The sequence below is a fragment of the Macaca mulatta genome, chromosome 5, assembly GCF_049350105.2.
Source record: "Macaca mulatta isolate MMU2019108-1 chromosome 5, T2T-MMU8v2.0, whole genome shotgun sequence".
NCBI lineage: Eukaryota > Metazoa > Chordata > Mammalia > Primates > Cercopithecidae > Macaca > Macaca mulatta.
The window spans coordinates 7,059,078-7,085,486 of NC_133410.1; the positions used below are offsets into that span (position 1 = coordinate 7,059,078).

The window sequence follows — 26,409 nt, forward strand, 5'->3', positions numbered from 1 at the left end:
CTCATGATGTCTGCTAGACAGCAGGAGACTCACTGGGCAGCTCACAGGGCTACTGTGTGGGGCGGTCCCATGGGACAACAGGCTGGTCCCACCTGCACAGCCATTCTCTTTAGAGGATACTTGGGTGCTGTCTGAGGACCCATGGGAAAAAGCCCCAGTCCAAGTCACTGCCAGAGGAGGGAGGCAGAGGAGGCAACGTACTTCCCAGAAAGGCCAAGTTGTTTTGAAGTCTTGGAGCTGAATTTTACAGGACCATTCGGAGCACCCATCTGTTCTTGACAGGGCCCAGCCTGTGCATCTTAGGCCCACGTGGTGTATATTTCTATTAATTAAAAATATCTTCTTCTGCTATTGTATTTTTTTTTTTTTTTTTTGAGACAGAGTCTCGCTCTGTCACCCAGGCTGGAGTGCAGTGGCCGGATCTCAGCTCACTGCAAGCTCCGCCTCCCGGGTTCACGCCATTCTCCTGCCTCAGCCTCCCGAGTAGCTGGGACTACAGGCACCTGCCACCTCGCCCGGCTAGTTTTTTGTATTTTTTAGTAGAGACGGGGTTTCACCGTGTTAGCCAGGATGGTCTCGATCTCCTGACCTCGTGATCCGCCCGTCTCGGCCTCCCAAAGTGCTGGGATTACAGGCTTGAGCCACCGCGCCCGGCCTGCTATTGTATATTTTATTACAAGAGAGATGCCCCAGCAGCCATAGAGTTGCCTGTATTATTCCTTCTCCTCCGCTTCTCCCTCGTCTCTCTTTCCCAAGCAGGGTAGCTTGGGTTCCCCCCCTACCTACCCCTGCTAGGTCGGGATGAGTTTTGGGGGTCTTACAACTCCCAGGGAAGCTGCCTTCACAAGGGGGAAGGGCATTTGAGAAGCATCTGAGTTTCTGGGCTCCTAAATCTTCACAAATGGAACTTTCAGCAGTGCTGTTCCCTTCTAAGGCCGCCTTAGCAGCATGAACCAAGAGCTTAAAGATGCTCATGTCGGGCTGGGCGTGGTGGCTCATGCCTTTAATCCCAGCACTTTGAGAGGCCAAGGTGGGTGGATCACCTGAGGTCAGGAGTTCGAGACCAGCCTGACCAACATGGAGAAACCCTGTCTCTACTAAAAGTACAGAATTAGCCGGGTGTGGTGGCACAACCTGTAATCCCAGCTACTCAGGAGGCTGAGGCAGGAGAATTGCTTGAACCTGGGAGGTGGAGGTTGCGGTGAGCCGAGATCACACCATTGCACTCCAGCCTGGACAACAAAAGCAAAAATCCATCTCAAAAAAAAAATAAATAAAAATAAAAATAAAAAAAGATGCTCACGTTGTTGACCCGGAAATACCCCCGATGATCTCAGGGAAAGCGTCAGAGGTATGTCCAAATATTTATGTACAAGGGTCTTTGTCACAGTTCCAATTATAACAGCAAAATGTTAGAATAATCCGAGTGTTCAGCACGGCCACAGGAGGCTGCGCATATACTAACAACAGCATTTTCAACATTATTTGGTAATATGGAAAAACGCCCAGGACATGGTATTAAGGGAGAAAGCAGAAAACAAAAGAAATATATCGTATTTTAAATTTTATATAGAAAAATATGTGTTAATATGTATGTATTTGTATACTTGTGTGTATGTATGTGAGTTATGTAAAAAAATAAGAATTTAGACTTCAAAACCATTTGGGGGCAGTAGCACCTCTCCCATTTTGCCACACTTCCCACAATGCAAAGCCAGCCTCTTCCCTCTCACTGTCCTCCTTCCCAGAATTTCCCTTTGCCATCTGAATGAAACCCGCTACTCTCATGTTAGATCCAAGAAGAGTAAGAGGCAATTGTGTATTGATTTAAGAAAAGTGCCTGTGGGAGATATAGTGTCTTCTGTTTTATATAAATGTATTATGCTTTAGCGTAATAAGCATCTCATAATTTGATTGGAACATTCAATTTCACTCATCACCCTGTTTCAGTATAACAGTGACTGGCATCTATTACAACAGATTCTGGAATGCCACCCCACTGCATATATTTTTGAAGCTAATATTCCAGGCTGTTATTCTGGGACTCTCCAGGCCCTCCCCAACGTCCCCCTCCAGAAACCAAGCAGAACCACCCACTCTTATACATGCACATGTCGAGGGGCTTAGCAGGAAGTCTGCAGAAAATCTATGGATAATAAAGCTTCTGCAGGATAATTGGATTGGGAGTGATTTCTGCTACCCTATTTTCTAAAACTGTTTTACTGTAAGGGAAATGTAAGTGGAAAAAAAAAAACAAACTAAGGAGTGGGGAAACAGGTACAGTTTGTTGGCTAAGGCAAATTGTTTGGAAGATAACCTAACAATTTCTTTCAAATCCGTGCGTTCCGCAGCCCCAGGACTCAGAGGCAGAGGTTACTGAGGAGGATCCCAGGCTGCGCGCCCAGCAGCTCCATCACCGGGTGCTGACCCTGCAGTGCCAGCTCCGGGACCAGGGCGCTGCCCACCAGGCATCTCGGGATGAGGCCGCCCGCCTCCAGGAGGAGCTCCAGACCAAGGTGTGGGAAGCACTTTCTTTCCCCTCTTGTCAGTCAGGGCTCCCACACCCCAGGCCGTTTGGGGAGTGGATAAGGACGAGCTGAGCGCTCCCTCACCCTTCCAGCCGGTTGGGAGCAGGTACTGGATTTTTATTTATTTATTTATTTATTTATTTATTTATTTATTATACTTTAAGTTCTAGGGTACTGGATTTTTAAAGTATAGGACAGTACTAGGAAGGAAAACACAGACTCTATGATCCCTTCTCTGTTAAATTTAAAAATGCACATATGTGGTTTCTTTAAAAAGTCAAGCAGGTTTACAGTGTCATATAAATAAAAGTCAAAGCCCTTCCTCTGTCGGAGGGAAGTGGATGTGTCCATGACACGGCGGTGCAGATGCAAAAGTATACAGGTACCAGAATTGCACAGAATTTAACACGCAGATGCACACGCGTAAAACTGGAGAGAGCTGAAAAAGCTCAGTGAATTGCGGCCATTTCAATTCCTGGTTGTGATATGACACTATAGTTTTGCAAAATATTCCCACTGGGGGAAACTGGGCAAAATGTACAAGGGTGCACTCCAGCCTGGGTGACAGAGCAAGACCCTGTCTCAAAAAACATGTACGAGAGAGTTCTCTGTATTGTTTCTTACAACTCTCTGCAAATCTTAATCATCTAAATTTTTTTAAATAAAAAATGTAAAAGCTTTCCTTCTTCTCAACCTCAACCTTTTCTGACTTCCAATATTTTTTCAACCCTATCTACCCACTTTCTGAATGTGTGTAGATGTGTACATGTTTGAAATTATACCGTACAAAACTATTCTGCATCTTCATTTTCTCATTTAAGAATCTTATGGTATTTTCATATCAGCACATACAAAGTGACCTCATTCATTTAAAATCGTGTGTATTATGTCATCATGAGGCCAAATCATAACTTGTTTAATCAAGTTTTTTGTTGGTGGAAATTCAAGTTGTTTCCATTTCTTTGCATTACAAACACAGCTTCAATGAACATTTTTGTCTCTTGGCATATACATCTGCTGTATATCTAAATGGAAAATTTCCAGCAAAACAAAGGATGTATAAATCATTAACTGTGATAGGTAATTGCAAATAATCCTCCAAAATGATAGCATCTTTTGCTATCATTAGCAACGAGTCTACTCATTTGCCCATAACTTGTTATCCTGAATGTTAGCAACTTTACAATTTTTGGACAAGTTGATAGTTGAAAAATACAGCCTCAGCATTACAGTATAATTTCTGGCTCTTCTCCCATGTGTTTTTTGTAAGATCAAAGCATGTTATATGTAGAGTTTTATGTTCATTTGTCCATGTGGCTGCATAGTCCTCATACGTGTGACTGTTTGTGTAGTAATCTATGATTTTTTGTCTATGATTGACTGTGTAGTAATCTATTGGGTGGATGTGGTTTCCTTAACTATTCCCCAATTGTTGCATCTAGAGCTATTTCTATGAACTTACAGATAACTGTTTATATATAACAGTTCGGAGAACTGGGACTACTGGCTCCAAAGGTGGGAATATTGTTGAGTCTTAGCTACGTATCACAAATTGCTTTCCAAAGTAGTGGTATCCACTTCCATGCCACCAGCAATACATGAGTGTGTCTCGTTCACTGGGTCTTCAACCAACACAAGAGCTAGTATTGCTTTTTTCTCTTATCTGTTACTGGCCTGTGGGGAGGGGGTGTGTGTGGAAACTTCAGTTACACACGAATTAGACTTTAAGTATATTTTAAATTATTTTCATTCTTTTTTCTTTCTGCTCAGTTTCAGTATTTCCTTCAAATCTCTCTTCCAGCTAAATAGTACTCTTTGGATGAATCTAATTTGCTCTTAAACTCACTTTAGTTCTTAATTTCAGTTTGTCTATTTTGCAGGTTGAGAATTTCCCTAGGATTCTTTTTAGCAGTTCTCAGTTTTATGATGAAATTTTTGTAATATAATTCCTGAACATCTCAATCGCAGTTGCTTTAAAGAGGAAGAGTGTCTCTGATAACTTTATTTCATGTTCTCACCAGCAGTGTAGGAAGGTTCCAACTTTTCACCCTCACTAGCATTTGCTACTAGCTGTCTTTTTTAATCATAGACATCCTAGTTAGTGGGAAATTGTCTTTCATTGGTTTTGAGTTGTATTTTCTGATGGCTAATAATGTGGAACATCTTTTCACATGCTTACGGGTCATTTGTATGTCTTATTTGAAGAAGAGTTTATTCAGATTCTTCCCGTTTTTCTAATAGGGTTAATTGACTCTCTTTTTGTTAAGTTGTGAGAGTTCCTTTTATGTTCTAGATAGAAGTCCTTTATTAGATATATGATTTACAAATATTTCCTCCAATTCTGTAGGTTATCTTTTTAATTTCTTCTCGTTCGCTTTTTGATTGCAAATGCCCAATACTTCTCTCACTGTGGCATATTTATGTTATTTCCTAAACTGAAGCAGACAGAAGGTTTAATCCAAGCCTGCAAATATGATTGAGTGCCTTTTGAATATAAGACAGTCTGCTTAAAGCTGGAATTTTACTTTTTGAATATATTAGGAATGGTGTGCCAAAAACAGATACATGGAAATGTTCACTGAAATCTTGTTTGTAAAACAAAGAAACAGAACTAATATAAATTTCCATAAACAAATTGAAGTCAAATCAATTTGTTTCGGCTTCGTGATTAAATAATATGCAAGATTTTAAAAGAATGAGGTCAGTTTCTATGTGTTAATATGAAAATAGCACCAAAATTTTTGTATCACATACAAACTGAGCTCATTCTTTTAAAATCTTGCATATTATTTCATTATGAAGCAAGATGCAAGATCTTTTGCGTAGTATAATTTCATATACACACATTCTGACCCATATGGGTATGTTGGTCAGAAGAGGTTGGGGATGAGGAAGAGGCTTGTGGCTTTTTATTTGATTTTTTTAACTGACTACAAAGGGACTGAGAGAGTTAGAAGAACTCACACAACACCTGCTTTGTTGTATCTTATGGCTCAGGAATTCAGACAGGACTCGGCCAGGCTGTTCTGCCCTCCAAGGGATCAGTGGGCATGACTCAGTGGTATCCAGCTGGATGCCAGGCTTGGCTGGGGGATCCCTGGCGGCCTCACTCACGTCCTGGCCCCTCTGCAGGGTGGCGGAAGGCAGCCCCCTCCGGTGTCTTCCCTTTTTCTGTCATGTCTCACAGTCTCCCCAGTGGGCACTTGGGATTCTTAAATCCTGGCTCAGAAACAGAAGAGACCCAAAGTAGAAGCTGCCATTCCTCTTCAAGGCTGGACCCACAAAGGCCCCAGGGCCACTTCCACTGCATTCTGTGAGTCAAGGCTTCTCAGGCCAGCCCAGATCTGAGAGAAGAGGATAGGAACCCCCTCCACGGGGAGCAGTCTCAAAGAATCTGTGTCCAGCTTTCATCTGCCCCTAATAGTAACATGAGTTTATTGATCACTGACAGATGCCAGGGCTTGTTCTAAGCACTTTACATGAATGGGTTCACTGAATCCTCACTACAGTTCTCACCAGCGGGGGGTGCACTCATGTGAGCCCCCTTCACAGATGAGAAGACTGAGGCAGAAAGAGTGTCTTGCACAAGATCTCAGTTCCAGCGACTGGCTGAGCCGGGATTAAGGACCCCTGGTGTCTGGCTCAGGAACTTGTATATTTACCACAAGACCGGAAAACTGCCAGGCTGCTTGGAGACTCAGAAGAGAGCTTGGAGTTGGCCCCGGACACTGTAGCTGGGCAGAGCTGATTCTTGAGTATTCAGAACATCTGTCCTCCCGTGATCCTGCCAGGCAGGTGGTGGGAAAGGCCCCTGTTCCCAGCACTGAGTCCCCATGAGGGTAAAGAGGGCAGGCAACTGCCAGCTGCTCTGAGCCCAGCTTGCCTGGGGAAACTCTGGACAGTGGTAAATGACAGTGCAGTGTTGTCAAAAATGTTGCTTTCATTTCAGCTTGAAGAACTTCAGAAAAAGCAACATGAAGCAAAGTTGGCGGTGACTCCCCTGAAGGTAATATGTCCATAAAATCAATATGAAATGCGTCTTTCAAAACAGGGAGCTTAGTATTTTTCCTATTAGACATGTAATCCACCTCTATTGTATAAAAGTTGGGATAGGGCCAGGCGCGATGGCTCACACCTGTAATCCCAGCACTTTGGGAGGCTGAGGCGGGTGGATTGCTTGAGCTCAGAAGTTTGAGACTGGCCTGGGCAACATGGTGAAACCCCATCTCTACAGAAAACACAAAAATTAGCCGGGCGTGGTGGCGTGCGTCTATAGTCCCAGACACTTGGGAGGGCGGAGGTGGGAGGATTGCTTGAACCCAGGAGGTCAAGGCTGCAGTGAGCCGAGATCACGTCACGTTCTCCAGCTTGGGCAACAGAGTGAGATCCTGACTCAAAACAAAACGAAACAAAAAAACTGGAAAGAATGAAGGAGACAGAAAGCAGTAGCCCTTGCTTGTACATGGCATTTCCATGTCTTTTCCTTCTATGTGTTTCCCATGTATTTGAGAGCCTACGATGTCTGTACGTTTGCCTCCTGCTGTTCCCACTCGATGGGGTGACCTAGGAGGTGAAGCGCGAGACGTCTTGGTTCATAAAATCGTCACCACTGCACTGTGTGCTCAAGCACCTTCCTTTCTATCTCGCTCTCTCTTTCGTATCATTAATTGTATATAAACACTGTGATGCACTTTTTTTTTTTTTTTTGAGATGGAGTGTCGCTCTGTTACCCAGGCTGTAGTACAATAGTTCGATCTCGGCTCACTGCAACCTCTGCCTCCCGGGTTCAAGTGATTCTCCTGTCTCAGCCTCCCAGGTAGCTGGGATTACAGGCGTGCACCACCATACCCGGTTAATTTTTATATTTTCAGTAGAGATGGGGTTTTGCCATGTTGGCCAGGGTGGTCTTGAACTCCTGACCTCGTGATCTACCCCCTCTCGGCCTCCCAGAGTGCTGGGATTACAGGCGTGAGCCACTGTACCCAGCCGATGTACAGTTTTTCTCAGAAAGGTTTTCTCCACATATCTAGACATTTATGTTTAAGATCAACTCCAGGAAATGTCATTACTCGCCCACTGGGTTTAATATGTTCTTTGCTAGCAGGACACAGAATTTGGTTAAGGTAACACATTTCATCTTGAACATGGGCCTGGATCTGGGAGAAGCTGGGGGCTCTGCTCTTTCTTTCTGGTCTCCGGGCAGAGTGGAGAGGGAGGTGCCCTGGGCTGGGCATCAGCAGAACCCGGTTACGCCCTGGACTCCCACTGACCTGCAGAGTCATCCTCCCTCTGGGGCCTCAGTTTCCTCAGCCGTCAAATCAGAAACATGAGCCACACAGTTCCTAAAGTTATTTGCCACCCCACATTTCCGTGTCTGTCTGAGCCTCGAGTTGGCGCCTGTAAAATGAAAATCGTCATAATTCCTGCCGAGCCTCTGCAGACGTGGTAGCTGGGAAGGTGCAGAGCAGACCGTGAAGCTCCCACAGTGCAAGGCTTCCCTCCTCCTCCCTCTCATTGCCATCATTTGCTGCGGAGCGTTTCTTTAAATGAAGACCACAATCCCTTATAAAGTGCTATCTAAATGTGAGATAAGGATAGAAACATGACACTTGGTAGGTGCCTCCCTGCCCCATCTCCTTTTATCCTGGTGTCCGTGACAACGCCCATTGTACAGACGGGCAAGTCGAGGTGCAGAGGGGAGCTTGCTCACACAGCTGGTCCGTGGTGGGGCCCAAATCCACGCTCTCCATCCCTGCTGCCTTGAGCCTAGACCATGGGGAGGGCAGTGGGGAGCCCCTGGGTGTGTGTGGCCGTCTGCTCCGAAAGCAGCCTGGCTTCTGGGTGCAAGGAGGCGTTGCAGGGAGGAGCCTGCTCCGCTGAGCGGAAGGAGAGTTGGGGATGGTGAGTTGGGGATGGTGAGGAGTAGGGGCCTCAGCTGACCCTCCGGCCCCCAGTCCCCCAGCTCAGCCACACAGCCCTGGTGGTAGCTCTGCATGCACGGCCTCCCTCCCTTTCAGGCCAAGATAGCTTCCCTGGTCCAGAAGTGCCGGGAGAGGAACCGCCTGATCACCCACCTGCTGCAGGAGCTGCACAGACATGGGCTGGGGAACCTCCCGCTCTCTGAGCTGGCACAGAACATGCTCAACGACGTGGCACTGGCTGAGTACGCGGCCACCTTCCTGGCTCCGGGAGTCCCAGAGGTAGAGTCCCAGAGATGACCCTGTCTCTGCTTCCTATGGGGTGTGGACACGTCCCTTGCATGCCCCTGCCTGGCCCGAACAGCCCCTCCTTTCCTCCCTGTCTCCATCCACGGACACGGCTTTTCCTCTGTGCCCGTGCCCACGCCCTGGGTGGTCATGGGAAGGTGCATCTGGCAATACTTACCCTTTACAGTGCTCAGGAAATGGTGCAGTGCACAGATGCAAACCGTGATTGTAATTTAGCATCATACAAGCTTCACTGCATGTGTCACAAGATGGATCTTTTGTGCCGGGACCTGTGCACTGGCCACTTCCTCTGGCGGGTTGCTTCAGTCACCCCAGGACCTCCTGTCCATCCTTCAAGGTACAGGTATGACCTTGCCCAGGCAGCCTGCTCTGAGCCCTGCAGACCAGAGAGTTAGCCACAGCCTCCCCTGTGCTCCATTGCACGTGGCTGCGCATGACGGGGCATGACAGGGAGCTCTCCCGGCTGTTGCAGGAGTTTGCGGGCCGCTCTCCGGTGGGCCCAGAGCCGCTCCATAGCCATCTTTGTCTTCCCAGTGCCTGGCTCTGAGAATCTGCCACAAACCTGGAAGAATGTTTGTTGAATGAATGAAATAATGAACCAAATGAATGAGAATCTCCTCTTCCGGTGGTCAACAGAAGAGGAAATTGAGGCCAGAGAGGTTAGGAGATGTGCTCCGGGTAACACAGGCAGTGCAAGTGGAGATGAATGCCAGCTCTCCTGACTGCAGTTGGCACCCATGGGTGCCCAGCCATGCCTGCCCACACACATACATGCAGCCCCGTTCCTAGGGACAAGCCAGCAACGCCCGTGCCAGACCATCTCCGCTCCTTATGTACGCGGGCGAGACGCAGCTCCCACGGTAAACACAGCCAGGGCTGTTTTCCACAGTCCCTCCAGGCTCTGCCTATGGGACTTGCTCTCAGTCCCTCGGCACCAGGTCTGAGTCTCCCTCTGCAGCTCTGCCCAGCCTGGTCTCTGCAAGGCCAACCTCCTCTGACCCTTCCTTTCCCTCACAGCCTTCAGAGGTCCCTTCTGGTCCAAATCATTGCACAGCAGAGATGGAGGCCTGGAGGCCAAGAGGCATGTTCAGGGCCATTTGTTGACTCGGTACATAGGCAGAACTTGAATCCAGAGCCCCAAGCTCCCAGTCTCTTGCTCTTCTCTTTGCCCAAGGGGTACAAGACTCCTTCAGAACTAGAATAGGGGTGAGAAAAGAGAGCAGAATTTTGTCAAAGTGCCTTCATAGTCCTTGAGATCCACTACAGACCTGATATCTGGGGGTTAAGTGAGATAAAACTGAAAGCAGGCTGGGTACGGTGGCTCACGCCTGTAATCCCAGCACTTTGGGAGGCCGAGGCAGGCGGATCACAAGGTCAGGAGATCGAGACCATCCTGGCCAACATGGTGAAACCCCGTCTCTCCTAAAAATACAAAAATGAGCCAGGTGTGGTGGTGCATGTCTGTAGTCCCAGCTACTCAGGAGGCTGAGGCAGGAGAATCTCTTGAACCCGGGAAGTGGAGGTTTCAGTGAGCTGAGATCACACCACTGCACTCCAGCCTGGTGACAGAGCAAGATTCTGTCAAAAAAAAAAAAAAAAAAAAAAAAAAAAATCGAAAGCAGAGTTCCAGGTTGTGAAAGTATCAAATAGCAAATGCAGCTGGTGTCACCCTGGAAGGCCAGCTGTCTGTCTGCTGAGGGGACATCATAGCAGTGGCCCACCTTTCAAGGGCTGCTCCCCACTCTCATAGGCCATGGAGCTAGAATTGAAATGTTCACTGGGGTTGGATAGACTGACTTACAATGACCAAACTCACAGAGAATGATGTATACACTGGAACATTAATTTTTAAGTTTCCTATGAGAAATAGAACTATTACGCAGGTTGAAGTATCTGATGGATGACTGAAAACTTGTCAGCATATTCTCTCCTTATAGTAGAATTATCTGGAAAATCAAATTTTTTCATTCATTTCCTCATCTGTCACTTGAGTGCCCAGAATGAGAGCAGGGAGAGTTATTATAATAATGTCATCGGACGGATTCATTCATCTCCTATAAGGATGTGCTTCTGGGCCCGGACATGCTTCCGTGGACCAGAGTATCCCTGACAGACCTTTTGAAAGTGAAAAAAAAGTATGATGTGTTTCAGAAATTCAGAGAACTCCAGGCTGCAGAGTGATCCCCAGGGGAGGAGTGGGGGGAGGCTGGGCTGATGGGAAGCCATGGGGAGGAGTGGGGAGAGGCTGGGCTGGATGGGAGGTAACAGGCACCTGTGCCCCGGCGGGGTGTCTGCATCTCAGTTCTTAGTGGAGAGCAGGGTGGGAGTGGCGTTGGCGGCTCCTCCTACTGGTAGCCAGGCAGGAAGCGGATCCAGTGCTGCTTGCTTGATGGACAGTAACTCTCGATTCAGAGGACACAGATGGAATTCCCGATGGAGGCCTTTGGGCTCTGGATAGGAGCCCAGGAGGACTGCCAGGATGGCTGAGGAGACTCTGATGGGCTGGAGGTGGGAAGTGCCAGAGCAGCAAGGGACAGGTCCTGGGAACTCCAGCCAGGCAGTGGAGGGTTGATGTACCTTCCAGGAACACCCCTGGAGGGTCCTGGGCTCCTGGTGCCCACAGTGTCCTGAGACGCTCCCATTCTCTGGCCCCTACCTTTGGGACGGGGGCATGGGCTGGGCTAGGGTCCCAATTGGACAGGCTGCCTTCATTTATCTAGCCAAGCCACGCTGCCCTCCAACTTGCACGCTCTCCCTGGATCTGCTTACTCCACCTTCCCAGCATCCTGCTGCAAGGGTCCACAGGGGACCCTCAGCACGTCCCAGGGCTGTTGAGGGGGTGGGGGCTGGGCCTCGGGCGGGGGCCACTAAGCTCTACCCTTTCAGGAGGAGGTGGCGTGGCCTGGTGCCCATGCAGGCAGCCGTCAGTGACCACCTCCCCTCCCTGCATGTGACTGAATCTTTGTATTTCCATTTTCTTTGCTTGCCCTGGTTTGGGTGGGTGGTGGAAATTGAGCCTCAGTTGGTTCAGCCCCAGTGCCCTTTCCACAGGCATGTGGCGATGGGCTGGGGGGCCATGGGTGCTGGCGCCGCTGTCTGTGCTGGCATCTGCTGTTGTACCGTCCGGGTCACTAGCATCCATGGGTCACCCTTGTATCCGCCCTGGCTTCCTTCCTCCTGCTGTGCTGATTCTCTCCAGCTCAGGCGCCTGTTCTGGAGATGGAGGGAATCCCACGAGGTCAGGCTGGCCATGGCAAAAGTCACTCTTCCTTCTGCTGGGAACACGGGTCTTGCCACCTCCCTGATGTTAGCTGGAGATGGGCCCTCAGGGAAGGCAGGCTCCAGCTGTTCTCAGATTCCTAAAACCTCTCTGGAGTTCTTAATTCCACCTTGTCCCCTGGACGCCTTGAGTGAGCAGGGCTCAGGGCACCTTGCTGGGCCTGCTTTGCTTCCTCTCCTATCCCCCCACCGACCCCTATCCCCAGGGGGCCTTTTATTTTTCCTGTGTTTTGCCTGGACCTAGTCTGTTGATATTCACAAGCGTGAAATGAGACACCTTTGCTGTCTATACTCGGTTACCCTGTCCCTGAGACCTTGGAGGCAGAGGCCCGGGTACCAAAGGAGAGGAGAAGAGGGGTGCCGGGGCTCACCTGGGTCACAGCACTGGCTACGATGGCAGCTGGCTCTCCTGCCCTCCCCTAGGGTCTGACCCTGAGGTCCAATCTACAGATGGAAGTTCCCATCAGAGAACAGAGGACTCCCGAGCTTCCTGTGCTCCTAGGAGTGGTTTCCTGTCCTCTCTCTGGGCACGGAGATTCACCAGCAGATGATGACACCTTCATTCTCAATAATTACCCATCTCATGAACTTGGCACTTGCCCTTCACCTGCCTAAGCCACCTGTCGTCTTCGGCCGGGTGGAGGCTGCTGTCCCCCCATGGGGCTCTGTGAGGTTTGAATAAGACCCCATGTCAGATGCCTGGCACCGCACCTGTCACACACAGGCACCCAACAGCTTTTGGGGCACCTCTAAGCAAACCCTCAGTTTTGCTCCCCTGGGAGCAGCCAGGGGCCTTGGGCACACTAGCAGGGGAGAGTCATCCGGTCGGGGCAAAGAGGTAGGTGACCTAGTAAGGAAGATGCTAATTTTACCTCCTCTCGCCCTGCTGTTTCCTCCCCCTGCCACCTCCTGCTTTCCTCTGGGTATTTGTCAACGAGATCTAGTTGCGGGCCTTTGGAAATGGAATCTGGTCTAAAAAAGGGGCAGTCATACTCAGATGATTGAAGAATTGTCCCTCAAAACCCTGAACTCCCCCAATTCATTAAATCTGCAAATCCCCAAGCCTGGGCCTCCAAGGATCCAGGCAATTATTTTCTCTTTAACTCCTGCCTTTATGAAACTTAGAATATTCCCCTAAAAGTCTGCGTGGGGAGAGAGGCAGGGCTCGGGAGAGTGTAGCACAAGTCTTCATCTGTCCCTTACTCTGTGTCACTGGCATTTAGTGGACGTTCCTTCTCATCTCATTCTGGTGGACTCCTACAAAGAACATATTGGTCCTGTATTTCCGTTCCGCAGATGGAGAGGGTGAGGCTCAGAGAACTCAACTGACTTGACCAGGATCACGGAATCAGTGAGTGGCAGAGCCAGGACTCAGTCTGAGAAAGCCCAGCTCTGCCTCTCACACAGCCCCTCTCCAGCCACTCCAGGCCCATGCGGTAGTTGAGGAGCTGGAAGCAGACAATGGTCCTTGCACTCCAATCACATACTGAATGCAGGGCCACCCAGAAGTCAGTTGAGTGCACCTGAGGCTGCTCTGCCAGTGTATCCTCTACGAAGGCAAACAGAACCTCAGTCTCTCATTGAAGGAGCCTCTATCTAATGAGGGGACACCTGACTCTAAGCCCAGGGGCAATAAAAGGCATTCATTCAAAGCGCTGGAAATAAGCAGAGAGGAGAGAGAGACAGACTCCAGGAGGAGGAAGCACTCAGGCCAGGCCTTGAAGGACAAAAAGCAGGATTTAACAGCTGGAAGGATGGAGTGAAGGTCTCAAGGCTGCGAGACCTGCTTGGGCACAGGCACGGGGGTGGGAGAGTCCATGGTGCTTGAAGCCACAGCAGTGTTGATAGGGGCGACAGCAAAGTGCTCTAAGAGCACCGTTCAGGAGCAGGCATTGTGCCTGGTACCGAAGGCTCCCAGGGGTGCTGGTGTGATCCAGTCACTACCAGAAGACGGCTGAGCCATTACCCATGTCCCTGAGTATTAGGCCCTGCACCAGTCAATTCAGGTTAGAGGAGACCCTCACAGAGCCCAGGTGCGGCTGCAGCACAGGAGGGGCTGTGTGAGAGGCAAGTGGCTGAACTCTGCCAGGTGGAGTCAGGGAAGACTTCTCAGAGGAGGCAACATTTGACTTGGGCCTTGACATCTATGTAGAAGTTCACCAGAGACCGAAAGAGAGGGCAGGGCCCTTCCAGACATGGAGATGGCCTCCTACACCTGGAGGAAGAGTGTGACCAGGGTGTTGGAAGTGGAGACAGGGAAGACAGTTATCGCAGCAGCACTGCACACAGGCCCCTGCCCCCTCGGAAACACCCAGGAGGAAGCGAGATCCAGGCTGCCGGTCTGGAAACAACTCTCACCTGCCTTGAAGATGCAGCCGTTGTTCTTGCTCAACCACCTGGGGGCCGTGGGCCAATCGGTTGAGTGATCGTTGCCATCTCACTTCTCACCCGCCCCGTGCAGTGTGGAACCAGGAGGACACTGGTCTGTGCGGTGGTGCACTCAGACCCAAGCCCGACCTGAATTCCCGGGTGATTGAATCAGGGGCCCCAGGGGAGACATCAGAGCACCGGATGTCCTCATTAAAATGTTTTTTAATAGCGATTTCTAAAGCACTTTTATTACTCTCTCCATTTGGAGATTTAATTTGAGAAAAGGAAATGGAATCATTTCTCTGTGCCCGTGTTTCCTAAGAACAAAACCAATTCCTGTTCTCCTCCGAGCATCCTGGAGAGAAGAGGAGGGAGGCCTTCACGCACACAGGCAGGGCTGGTCCTACACAGAATGCAGTTTTTTCAGGGAGGGGTGATGGCCCTGCTTGGCCCAGTTGCCGTCCTCTGTGCAAGGCTGTCCCTCCAGTGCCACGCGGAATAACTGCCAAGATGTTTTTTCTTGCAGACAAGCCACCACCTGGACATCAAGTCTGAGATGACGGCAGCTCTAAGAGGTCAGTGTGATTTTTGATCAGGAAAAGCGTGTGTACTCAGAAAAAGTCCAGGCCAGCAGGACGCTGTGACTGGTGGGCCAGGGGGGAGATGCCCACTGTCATGTTCATGCTACTAAAAGGAATGGGACCCACTTCTCCCTCCTCCTTTCCTGTGTGGCGTTGTCTTCTTATTTCACAATGAGAACACACTGGAAAAATACAAACGTTCAAATTCCTCAGCGCTAGAGTTTCACTCCTGGAAACTCATCCTAGATAGATAATTCTGTATGTTCCTGCCAGTGCATCTACAATAGTGAAAAACTGGGGGAAACCCTCAATATTGTTAACGAGCCCATATAATCAGTGAGTTACAACATAGTCATTAAAATGGTACTGAAAAACGCCATGCAACAGCATGGGAATTACCATGTTCTACTAAGTTTAAAACTGTTAGGATACGGGCCAGGCATGGTGGCTCGTGCCTGTAATCCCAGCACTTTGGGAGGCCGAGGAGGGCAGATCACAAGGTCAAGAGATTGACACCATCCTGGCCAACATGGTGAGACCTCGTCTTTACTAAAAATACAAAAATTAGCCAGGCGTGGTGGTGGGCGCCTGTAGTCCCAGCTACTCGGGAGGCTGAGGCAGGAGAATTGCTGGAACCCGGGAGGAGGAGGTTGCAGGTGAGCTGAGATAATGCCACTGCACTCCAGCCTGGTCAAAGAGTGGAATTCCATCTCAAAAAAAGAAAAAAAAAAGCTGTTAGGATATGGAATGTTTCGTATAATTATAACTATGATTCTATGTGCACGTCTGGGTCTGATCTGCAACTTAGGCTAGGACAGCAACTAAAGTACTAGCCATGGTTACTCAGAGATGGTAACATGAGTGCTTTTTTTTTTTTTGGTTCTGTTATTTTTATTATTCATTTATTTATTTATTTTTGAGATGGAGTCTCGCTCTGTCACCCACGCTGGATTGCAATGCCGTGATCTCGGCTCACTGCAACCTCCACCTCCTTGGTTCAAGCAATTCTCCCACCTCAGCCTCCCCAGTAGCTGAGATTACAGGCACCCACTATCATGCCTGGCTAATTTTTGTGTTTTTGTAGAGACAGGGTTTCTCCATGTTGGCCAGGCTGGTCTGGAACTCCTGACCTCATGTGATCTGCCTGCCTCGGCCTCCCAAAGTGCTGGGATTACAGGTGTGAGCCACTGCGCCTGGCCTATTTTTATTATTAAAAAGAAAATTAAGCCACTACCTGACCAGACAGAATTTTCCTGGGCCTTCTTTTACTTTTTTTTATTTCAATAGTTTTGGGGAAACAGGTGGTATTTGGTTGGGTCTTGTTTAAGCGCAGCTTACTACCCTCAGCGTGGGGGTGGAATGGGGGTCCCAAGGATTTGTTTAGTGTTGTGTTTGGATCAGGTGCTTGATAAAAACATGTAGAACGTCTGGATGGTGTTACCTTTAAGACCGAGCTGCTATTGAGATCTGTTCATCTAGTGGTTCTTATTTCTAGATTCTATTCTTGCCAGCTGTGTGGTCTTAGATGAGTTCATTAACCTCTCTGAGCCATACACTCTTTAACAGGAGGAAAACATGACCTTCCTCTGGAGTGTCTGGCCCCTGGCACATAGCATGATGTCAGTACACAAGCAGAGAAAACTGTTCTCAGTCTTTGACGCCTCAGGATGGGCCTGTCCTTCTCTACCTTGGCCTTCTGTCCCTACACCCTGACTTGGCACCTGTTCTCACAGTTGGAGAGGCACAGATCCTAGCTGGTCTGCTTCTGTCACTAATTTTCTCTCTGTGGCCCCAGGCAAGTCTCCTCCCCTCTCTGGCTCAGCTTCATCCCCTTTCAAAGAAGGACATGTACTAGACCGATTGGGTTATTTTTTCACTGGACATGTCTGGAGGGCCACCACGTGCCAGATCCCACATAGGTGTTTCTGGGCTTACGAAGCTAAGCCGGCTTGCGAAGGCTGTGGTCCCTGCATGGAATGAGCTTGCAGCCAGGTAGGGGAAGGCGAGGCAGGCAGGCAGTTTTCTGGGATGTTCCAAGATCATGAGAGCACCATCAGAGGCGTGTGGGTGATGTGCTTGGAGAGCTCAAAGGCATCTGAGAGGGCCTCTGCCCCAGGGCATGGGATCTAGGAATGATCTGGGCATGGCTAGAGAGTGAAGAAGGTTATGGCAGGGCCCAGACACTTGTAGACTTTTCACCTTGGTTCCTGGGTGGAGGCTTGACTGAGAATTTTCCCTTCCAGCTCAGACATATCTCTTGAATCCTGAAATGGACAGTGTCCTGCAAAGCTCATGGTCTTCAGAGTCCTGCCCTGTTCCCAAGCCGGAGTGGCCAGCACAGACAGCCCAACTGGATTCTCTGAAGGTGAGAAGGCACCTGTCACCTCATTTCATAAATGAACTTTGTTATTGAAAGTACAACACATTTACAGCTTAGCAAATTATCCAAGCGATATGCACCTGGAAAGGTAGCACCAAGTCAAGAAATAGAAAACAACCCACTCCCCAACAGCTCCCCAGGTTTCACCCTCCGTCTCTATGGTCTAATTTTAATGTTTGTTTCTGGTCAAATCATGTGTCCTAGGTCTGGTGACTTTTGTTTTTGTTTGTTTGTTTGTTTGAGGAGTCTTGCTCTGTTGCCCAGGCTGGAGTGCAGTGGCATGATCTTGGCTCACTGCAGCCTCTGCCTCCTGGTTTCAAGCAATTCTCCTGCCTCAGCCTCCCAAGTATCTGGGATTACGGGTGCCCAACACCACGCCCAGCTAATTTTTGTATTTTTAGTAGAGACGGAGTTTCACTCTGTTGGCCAGGCTGGTCTTGAACTCCTGACCTCCTGATCTGCCCACCTTGGCCTCCCAAAGTGCTGGGATTACAGACGTGAGCCACCACTCCCAGCTGTCTGGTGACTTTTAGTGGATGCTGGACATCATGTATGAAACATTGACGATACAATTTGAGGCCTGACAGTCTCTCCATCCACAGAGGACTTCCTTTGTTCTGGTCAGGGCAGATCATCTTCCTCACATCAGGGCTGAGTCGACGAGGAGTTCCAGTGCTCAGGAGGTCTGCTGCGTTTCTGGTTCACGCTCACTCCTAGGGCATAAAAGCCTGTCAAGTATTTCAGAGCCCTTTCCCCTGTCGGACCCAAGAGGCCACTCAGAGCTCTCCTTAGCTTTTCACCTTCTCAGTTGGCTCTTTCCTGCACAGACCCTGCCTTCACCTCGAGGGGAAATACGTCCTCAAGTGTCCTGCTCGCTTTTCTTGGCTTCTCTTCTGTTTTCAAGTTTGGTCCCACAAGTCCTCATATCCTTGGTAGCTCTCAGATGGCTCCAGACAAATGTTTTGCTACAGTTCCCCGAGCTTTTCTAGTTGCGCTTACTGCAGGTTTGGTCCTGAAGATCCTAATCAGTCATTGCCAGAGCAGCACTCCCCTCTGTCTTCCCAGAGAACACTTATTTTACTTATGAGCTTTGGGGTCTGGCAGATCTGAGCTCAAGTCCCAGTCCTACCCCTTTTTAGTTCCCTGTGACGTTGGGCAAGTACTTCCTCTGCCTGCACGTAACTCTCAGCTGTGAAATGCGGCTGCCTGCCTGTTACTGTTAGGAGGAGAAATCAGGCAGGCAGAGCTGAGTGTGTGCCTGGCACATCAGAGGTGCTCACAGAAAAAAAAAAGAAAGCAGCCGTTACTCAGAAGGAAAACTGCTCTTATTTTATTTCAGCCGATTGTATTTTTTCTCCCTTCTTTTATCCCTATGGCTTCTTTCCTGCCTCCATGATTACATTAATTCATTTTATCTAAAAGATGAAAGAGACAATAATATTTGCCTCGCAGGCTTGTTGGGACAATTCAGTGAAATCATGCATATGAAGTATTTATTATAGTGCCTGGAATCAAAAAAAATGATAGCTATTGTTATTGACCTTAAACTTTTTTTTTCTGACTGGTAAATTTCATTTTAAATGACTTCTTATCTAGGAATAATAACAAAGCTTTGATCATTCCAAGGTTAATTACCTCTGATTTTTAATTTTGATCTACCTTATCGGCAGTGGGTAGAAGATATTCTAGGCAGCCTGGGCGCAGTGGCTCACGCCTATAATCCCAGCACTTCAAGGGGCCGAGGTGGGCGGATCACTTGAGGTCAGGAGTTTGAGACTAGCTGGCCAACATGGTGAAACCCCATCTCTACTAAAAATACAAAAATGAGCTGGGCATGGTGGTGCATGCCTGTAGTCTCAGCTACTCGGGAGGCTGAGGCAGGAGAATTGCTTGAACCCTGGAGGCCAATGTTGTAGTGAGCCAAGATTGTGTCACTGCACTCCAGCCTGGGCAACAGAGCGAGACTCCATCTAAGAGAGAAAGAGAGAGAGAGAGAGGAAGGAAGGAAGGAAGGAAGGAAGGAAGGAAGGAAGGAAGGAAGGAAGGAAGGAAAGAAGGAAGGAAGGAAGGAAGGGAGGGAGGAAGGGAGGGACGGAGGGAGGGAGGGAGGGAGGGAAGGGAAGGAAGGAGAAAGAAAGGAAGGAAGGAAGGAAAGAAAGAGAAAGAAAGGAAGGAAGGAGAGAGAAAAAAAGAAAGAAAGAGAAAGAAAGAGAAGAAAAAGAAGAAAACATCTTAGGTGAAGGGAACACTTGCAAAGAGATGGGAGGGTGAGTGCCCATGAGGCATTTGGAGGCATGGCAAGCAACATCGCTGGAGCATGAAGTATGAGGAGGTAGAGAGGAGATGAGAAGAGGATAATGACAACAGTGATGGCAACAGCAGCAAAACAGAAAACACACCCAAATCTTACTGCGCCGGCATTGGCTCATCCAGTCCCACAAAGGACTCACCAAACAGATATCAGCATCAGCTCCACTTTACCTGTGAGAAAAGATGAGGCACAGAGGGGGCAAATTTCACCCAGCTCATAAGCGGCTGGGCTAGGCTGGGCTCCCAACCCAGGGCGCCTGGTTCCCTCTGACCCTCTGATCGTTATGTGGCCAGATGGTGCGTGGCCCGGATGGGGCGGGGTTAGGGGGAAAGGAACAGTCCCCTCCTCCCTCCCTCAAAGTTCCAATCTGGAGCTCAGTGTGAGAACAAACTCTCCAGTGTCTGCTCTCAGGATACTGGCCAGAAACCTGTAGCAAAGCTTCTGAGGAAGTAGGTGAAGTAACATGTTGCGTGAACGGATAAACCAAAAACGCATCTCAATACCCTTATGGTTCCAAGTTTGTCAAGTGTTCTTCAGCTTTCGTCAAAGTCATCACCACAAACACAGAATCCCACTGGACTGGAAATGCTATGGACTTGAAATGATTTCCTCTGTTGGAAATCATTTCAAGTCCATAGGGGACTTCCGTTTCTTTGCAGCAAGATGGCAGAATGTCAATTTAAACTTTTTCCCCATGCTTTGCATGGTACCTGGCCCGCGGGAGGCCTTCAGAAGCAATTGTTGGGTGAGTAGTTAGCCAGAGACAGGGGCCATCAGGCTCTTTCTCTGGAAGGCGCACGGCACCTGCCCCTGGTTCCCAGCACTACATTTTCGCTGCAGTCTTGGTTCTGTCCAGTCATCATGAGCATCTGGGAACACAGCTCCTTGCCTTGGGCAAAAACAGACCGCAAGCCACATATCTGGGCTGGTTTTGGGGAAGAGCTTCCCATGCTGAAAACAAACTTGTTAAGTAATGACACCAGGAGATTCGTGATCTACAAGGAAAATGAGGCATGGAGTTTTGAAGGGCAGTAACTAAATTTGTCACATGTCACACAATTCTATTACTGTATGGTTGAGCTTAGCGAAAAGAGAAGAGAGCTTAAGAGTATACAAACATGTCCTGAAAAGGCTGACAAATCTTTAGTGAATGAGGAAATGTTTAGCCCTCTGTAATGTCAGCCTCATCCTATCACTCACCCACTGAACATCCAACACTGCATCCCAGGGTTCAGCTGTTACTGTGGTGGGGGTTCATGCAGGCTTGAGAGCCATATGGCCTGAGTTCAAATTTTGCAGCAGCCTCCTATTAGCTGTGTGGCCTTGGGCACATCACTTCACCTCTCTGAGCTTCTGTTGCTTCATCTGTATGATGGGATAATAATAATAACACTTATCTCCTTGGTATTTTGTAAAGATGCAATGAATCAATACATGGAAAGCCCTTGGAAGGATATATCGTAAGAACTCAGTAAACTGTTGTAGATCGAACCCTAGGAAATTGCCAATATTATACTACTCTTTCCCTCAAAAACAGTAGTTTCATATTGCTTAAACTATCATTATTATTATTATTATTGTTATTATTTTGAGATGAATTCTCCCTCTGTTGCCCAGGCTGGAGGGCAGAGGCACGATCTCGGCTCACTGCAACCTCTGCCTCCCAGCTTTGAGCGGTTCTCCTGCCCCAGCCTTTTGAGTAGCTGAGATTACAGGCGTGCACCACCACACCCAGCTAATTTTTGTATTTTTAGTAGAGACAGGGTTTTACCATGTTGACCAGGGTGGTCTCGAACTCCTGACCTCAGGTGAGCCACCCACCTCAGCCTCCCAAAGTGCTGGGATTACAGGCATGAGCCAGGCCGACTATCATTATTATTATTATTATTATTATAATAAGATGGAGTCCAGACTCTATGCACACATTAGTCAGCCCAGAATGACCTTGCGTTTTAAACACATAACAGAATCCTGCTCCTCCCCAAAAGCCGAGCTCAGACACTGCCTCCATGAGGCCTTCCCAGATCTTCAGTGTGCAATCGTCACTTCTGTCCTGGAGGCTTCGTCAGCACCGTGGGTCTCTCTTTGGGCTTGAACACTGCAGCATAATATCGAGTTTATGTGTCTGCCTCCCCCACTGGATTGGAAGTGCTTTGAGGGCAGGGACAGGGTCAGGCTTGCCACATAGTGATCGCCGATTCCCTGCCTCTGCTGTGCAGCCTCTTCTTCAGCCGTCTTTCACCGGCAAGGCAGAAGGCCCTGCACATTGCAAACCTGCGGCTGCTCTTGCCTCCTGGGACTGGTGGAGAAGTTGGCTCCATTCTGCAGATCTGTCTGGCAAGGCACAGACACACCTGACACACCCTTTAGAGGAAGGAGAAGAGGCATTAGCAGGACTCACATGTTACCTGGTGAGGCGGTCCTTCCTGTCATTTGCAGAAAAGGTGCCTGAGAGGTGTGAGATGCTGGTCGTGAAGGGATCACAGGCACAATAGTGACTGGAAAGGAGACGTAGAAAGAGTGGAGATTTGAAATCAGATGGGCTTAGCTTTGAACTCTGAGCCAGCCACTTCAGAGCTAATGCATTTAGTGAAGGCATTTAGAATCTCAAACTGTTAAGTGGGTTTTCATCTATAAAGTGGGCCTGATGATAGCTTGTTGGGGGAACTAAGTGAAGGCAAGTAAGATGGCACATTTGGGGAAAGCCCTGAGATGTGCTGGGCATGAGGTTTGCAACCAGCAAGACATTAGTTCCTCTTTCAAGGGAAGGTCACTTTCTCTCGTCACTGGGAAGCAGAAAATTTATAGAGGACATCCACTCTACAGGACTCTTGACTGTATTGTCAAGCACCTGCCGCATGACGTGGAGGGGGAGTCTCACGCTGCCCCAATCTCATTTTCTGACCCAGAACACAGTGAGGACAGCGTGTGTCTCACTGAACTGTCACCAAAGGAAGTGAGCCAATGTGTGAAGAGTATTTGGTGCCAGGCACAGAAAGTGCCCCGTAACTGTTAGCTATCCTTGTCGTATCTTCCTTTGATTAAACGTGTGAACGGAGGGGCTTTTACAAACATTTGGACGCAGAGACCATTTCACTGTCCTCTTGCCTGCAGCTCCCTCTGTCCTTGGTGTCCACGCTTGATCCTGGAACGTGCCTGGCAGCGGTCACTGTGGAACAAGGACTCCACGCACAACGTCTGCAAGAGAAAGGCGGAATGCCCTGTCCTGCCCTCCAGGCCGATGACGTCCCAGCACCCTCCGAGCTCCTGAGCCCGGCAAGGATCCTGGCTTTTCACCAAGAGCTTAGACAAAGCATTTGCAGCAATTCCCAGGTCCATAAATCACCGCTGGAGTTATAAATGTAATAGGGCCACTCATTCTCCGGAGCCGTTTCATAGACTCCATAAATATTTGAAGCAGAACCTTCAGAGAGTGCTTTAAGAAATTGGTAGCAATCAAAGTCCTCATTTAGTGGCAAGTGGTTTTGCCTTCGGCTTAGGGATTTTGTGTTCAGTGTCAGAGCCTGAGAGAAATGCTGGCCTGTGCATGGCAAATTCTGAGGAGTTTGGCTTCGGCAATGTCGAGGCAGCAGAGGAAATATTTACTGTACCAAAGCCTATTGAATGATTGGCCCAGAGGTTCTCAACTGGGCGCTGTTTTAGCCCCCAGGGAAAATCTGGCCATGTCTGGAGACATTTTGGGTTGTCACAGCTGGGACGCTGCTACTGGCATCTGGTGGGTAGAGGCCAGGGATGCTATGAAACATCCTACAATACCCAGGCCAGCCTCCTGCGGCAAAGAATTACAGCCCGAGTTTCGCCAATGCTGAGGCCAATAGCCCAGGACGGATCTCGCAGCTCTGAACATGATCAGCCATGAAGAATTGTTTTGTGATTTTTCTGCCCCTGGGGTCCTTCCCATGTTTTAAAGGATTTTTTTTTTGTCTACTAAGTGAAATCCCTAACTTAAATCATTACATATTTTACATTTAAAAACATTAAAACCAACCAGAACTTTCTAATCAGTCCATTTACTCCAAAAATGTCTGTCGATATCCACTGGATGCCAGGCCATGTGGTATGTAGGAGAAGAGATGAGTCAATGTTGATCCCAGCTCCAGGACCTCACAGGACAATGGGAGAGATACTCCTGTGAGTAAATCAGCAGGCACACAAGTGTCACCTGTGCCCTGAGCGACAGGATGAAGGCTAGGGTCAGTTCTACTTGGCTTGGGAGAATTGGAAGTCAGCCACAAAGGAATGGCTGAGCAGCGTCCTGTGGGTGAGGTGGGAAGGGTGCTGCCATATGAGGGAACGTATGTGCGAAGGCCCTGAGGCATAAAACTGAACTGCAGATGTTCCCCTGGAGGGGAAGTGGGTAAAGCATGTGCTTGTCAAGCCAGCTACAAGCAGTCACTGCCTCGTTTCCATCCAGCACCCCTTCCTTCCCCCGAGAACAAAGACTCATGCCCCGAATCAGGTGGGTGACCCAGGAGAAGAGCACTTCCATCCTGAGGGCAGCCCCCCAAAGAGAGAGTCCAGGGGGCTTGGACGACACACACCAGACCCTGACCCAGGCTCACTCACCAGAGATGCCACCTCTCTCTTTGGGAAGGGGCCGAGGAGGGGCTTAAGGAAAAGCCCAAAGCCACTACCTCTCCAATTCTGTCCCCTCCTGGAAGTGGCTGTCCCTTCCGGGAAGGACAAACAAGGACGAGGACGAGGAACTGAGGGCTCCCCAGGAAGTGTCAAAGTACGTAGATTTATTTTAACGTAGGTTAGCTTTTTGTTTGGAAATGAAAATTACACAAAGTTCCCACAGACTCCTCCCCGGGCTTCCCTTGATGTTAGCATCTCATGTGACTTATGTTGTACAATTATAGAAACTAGTGGGTTTTATTTTGAGGAAAATTGGGGAGCCATTGAGACGTAAGAAAGGCAGCCTCAGCACATTGAGTTCCACCCTTTAAATTCATTTATGGGGTTTTCTGATGTGTTAGCACATTCATCCATGTATTCCCGGATTGATTTACCCACAGATCTGTCTATTTATTTATTCAGTATGCATTTAGTGACTGCTGTGCGAGTGTCTGGCTAGATGCTGCTGGGGAAGAAGTAAAGATGATGCTGTCCACCTAGGTTTTCAGGGACCCCCCTGGAGACCCTGTGGCCCCGTTACCACCCCTCAAGGAATCCCCAGATTGAAAACCACTGCGGTGATCCCTTTGTCGGTTCGACCACGCCAGGGCTTCCCTATAATTTCCAAGCTGGAAGTGACCTGCCGCACTGGTTTGGTGATCCGCCTTCTACCTCGCTCTGTATTTTGGGACAACGTCATTAGCTTTGAGCATCAGGAACATGATGGAGAGAGGACAGAAACCGGGTACAGTTGAGGACAGCCAGCTGAGCCCTTGCTGAGCCAGTGAGATGCAGCGTGGTGCCACCACATCTGGTCTCCAGGACTCCCAGGAGCTCAGACGTCCGGCGTCTTGTCACTTCATGCTCCCCCCGCTGCGCTCACGTGCTGGGCCTGGGCAGAAAGGCAACCCAGGAAATCCATTAAAGCAAGCCAAGATGACCTTTGCAGCTTAACCCAACGATCCCCTAATAAATCATGTTTCCAAGGCGGAAGCCACTTACTCTCTCAGGCCGTGAATTCCCATCTGAGTCTGTCTAGCACTTTGGGTTGGCTCAAGCTTTGTGCCGCGGCTCCCTGGGACACTTTTACAGTGCAGGATGGCGGACTCCTGCATTCCCCTTACCTGGTCTGTAGACCCCAGCTCTTGGAAGGGCACACAGTGACTCCTTGCCACCCATCAGATGCTCCAGGGCAGGACCTGCTCTGGCGACCCAGCGGGTTCAAGCAGGAACTTGGCACACAGGAGCTGGTCTCAGGCTGCCCCACGGCAGGGAATGACTCTACGAGTGACCTTGAGGCCTCTGGAGACCAGCCAGACATCCAGTCTGGCTCTGCAGCAGAAAACAATTTGTCACACGGACTGTCAGCAAACAACAATGGTGGACTTCCCTGGAGGCGGAGTCCTAAACCCTGCAAGGTAAATGCACCCTTCCCCCACTGCACAAAGGGGCCCCACCTCGGCTTTTAAGCAAATCAGAGGAGAGGGTTGGCGTGGCCCGAGGCCAAGCAGCAGAAGCATTAGAGTAAGGTCCCTCCATGCTGCCTGGCTCATTTTCCTGTGCTCCTGGGAGGCCTTCTGCTTGAGCCGCAAAGGAGTTCTGCTCAGCAGATGTTTCTCTGAGCATTTGTCAGGACAGGTGAAGGCCTGGGGTCTAATCACAGGAGTCTCACTCCAGGTTCCTGTCCTCCAGAGTCTGCTCTGACTGAGTGACATGAACAGGGACAACACAAGGCCCAGGGGCCATGGAGTGGGCAGCTGACCAGTGAGCAGTCAGGGAGGGCTTCCTGGAGGAAGTGCCCTCTGAGTTGAGCCCTGGAGATGAGTAGGGATCAGCCTGGGAGAGGAGGCCTCCAAGCTAGGAGAAATCATGAGCAAAAGCCCAGGTGGGGTTGGGGTAGGAAATGGTGGTAGAGATACATGGCTTTCTGTAATCCTGGAGTGGAAGGTTCCAGAAGGAAGACATTGCCTTTTTTGTGATCCTACTGTGTGACCCTCTCTGATGTTCCCACAATGAGGAAATCACTTAACCACATACTTCTCACAACCTATCCCCACGGTTATATGCATGACTGTGTATCTGAGGGTAAATTGCT

The 26,409-nt window shown here is 49.1% G+C and overlaps 1 protein-coding gene across 1 annotated transcript in view; it reads left to right on the forward strand.

The window, feature by feature from the left end:
- C5H4orf50 (chromosome 5 C4orf50 homolog) overlaps window positions 1-23,096 on the forward strand; it is a 63,730-nt gene extending 40,634 nt beyond the window's left edge. Inside the window, exons 8-13 of the mRNA XM_028848332.2 lie at window positions 2,352-2,516; window positions 6,478-6,534; window positions 8,546-8,728; window positions 14,931-14,979; window positions 17,229-17,350; window positions 22,791-23,096. Coding sequence (XP_028704165.2) covers window positions 2,352-2,516; window positions 6,478-6,534; window positions 8,546-8,728; window positions 14,931-14,979; window positions 17,229-17,350; window positions 22,791-23,036 — 822 coding nt within the window. The 3' untranslated portion in view covers window positions 23,037-23,096. The remainder of the gene's footprint in view (window positions 1-2,351; window positions 2,517-6,477; window positions 6,535-8,545; window positions 8,729-14,930; window positions 14,980-17,228; window positions 17,351-22,790) is intronic.
- Window positions 23,097-26,409: the final 3,313 nt, after the last annotated feature.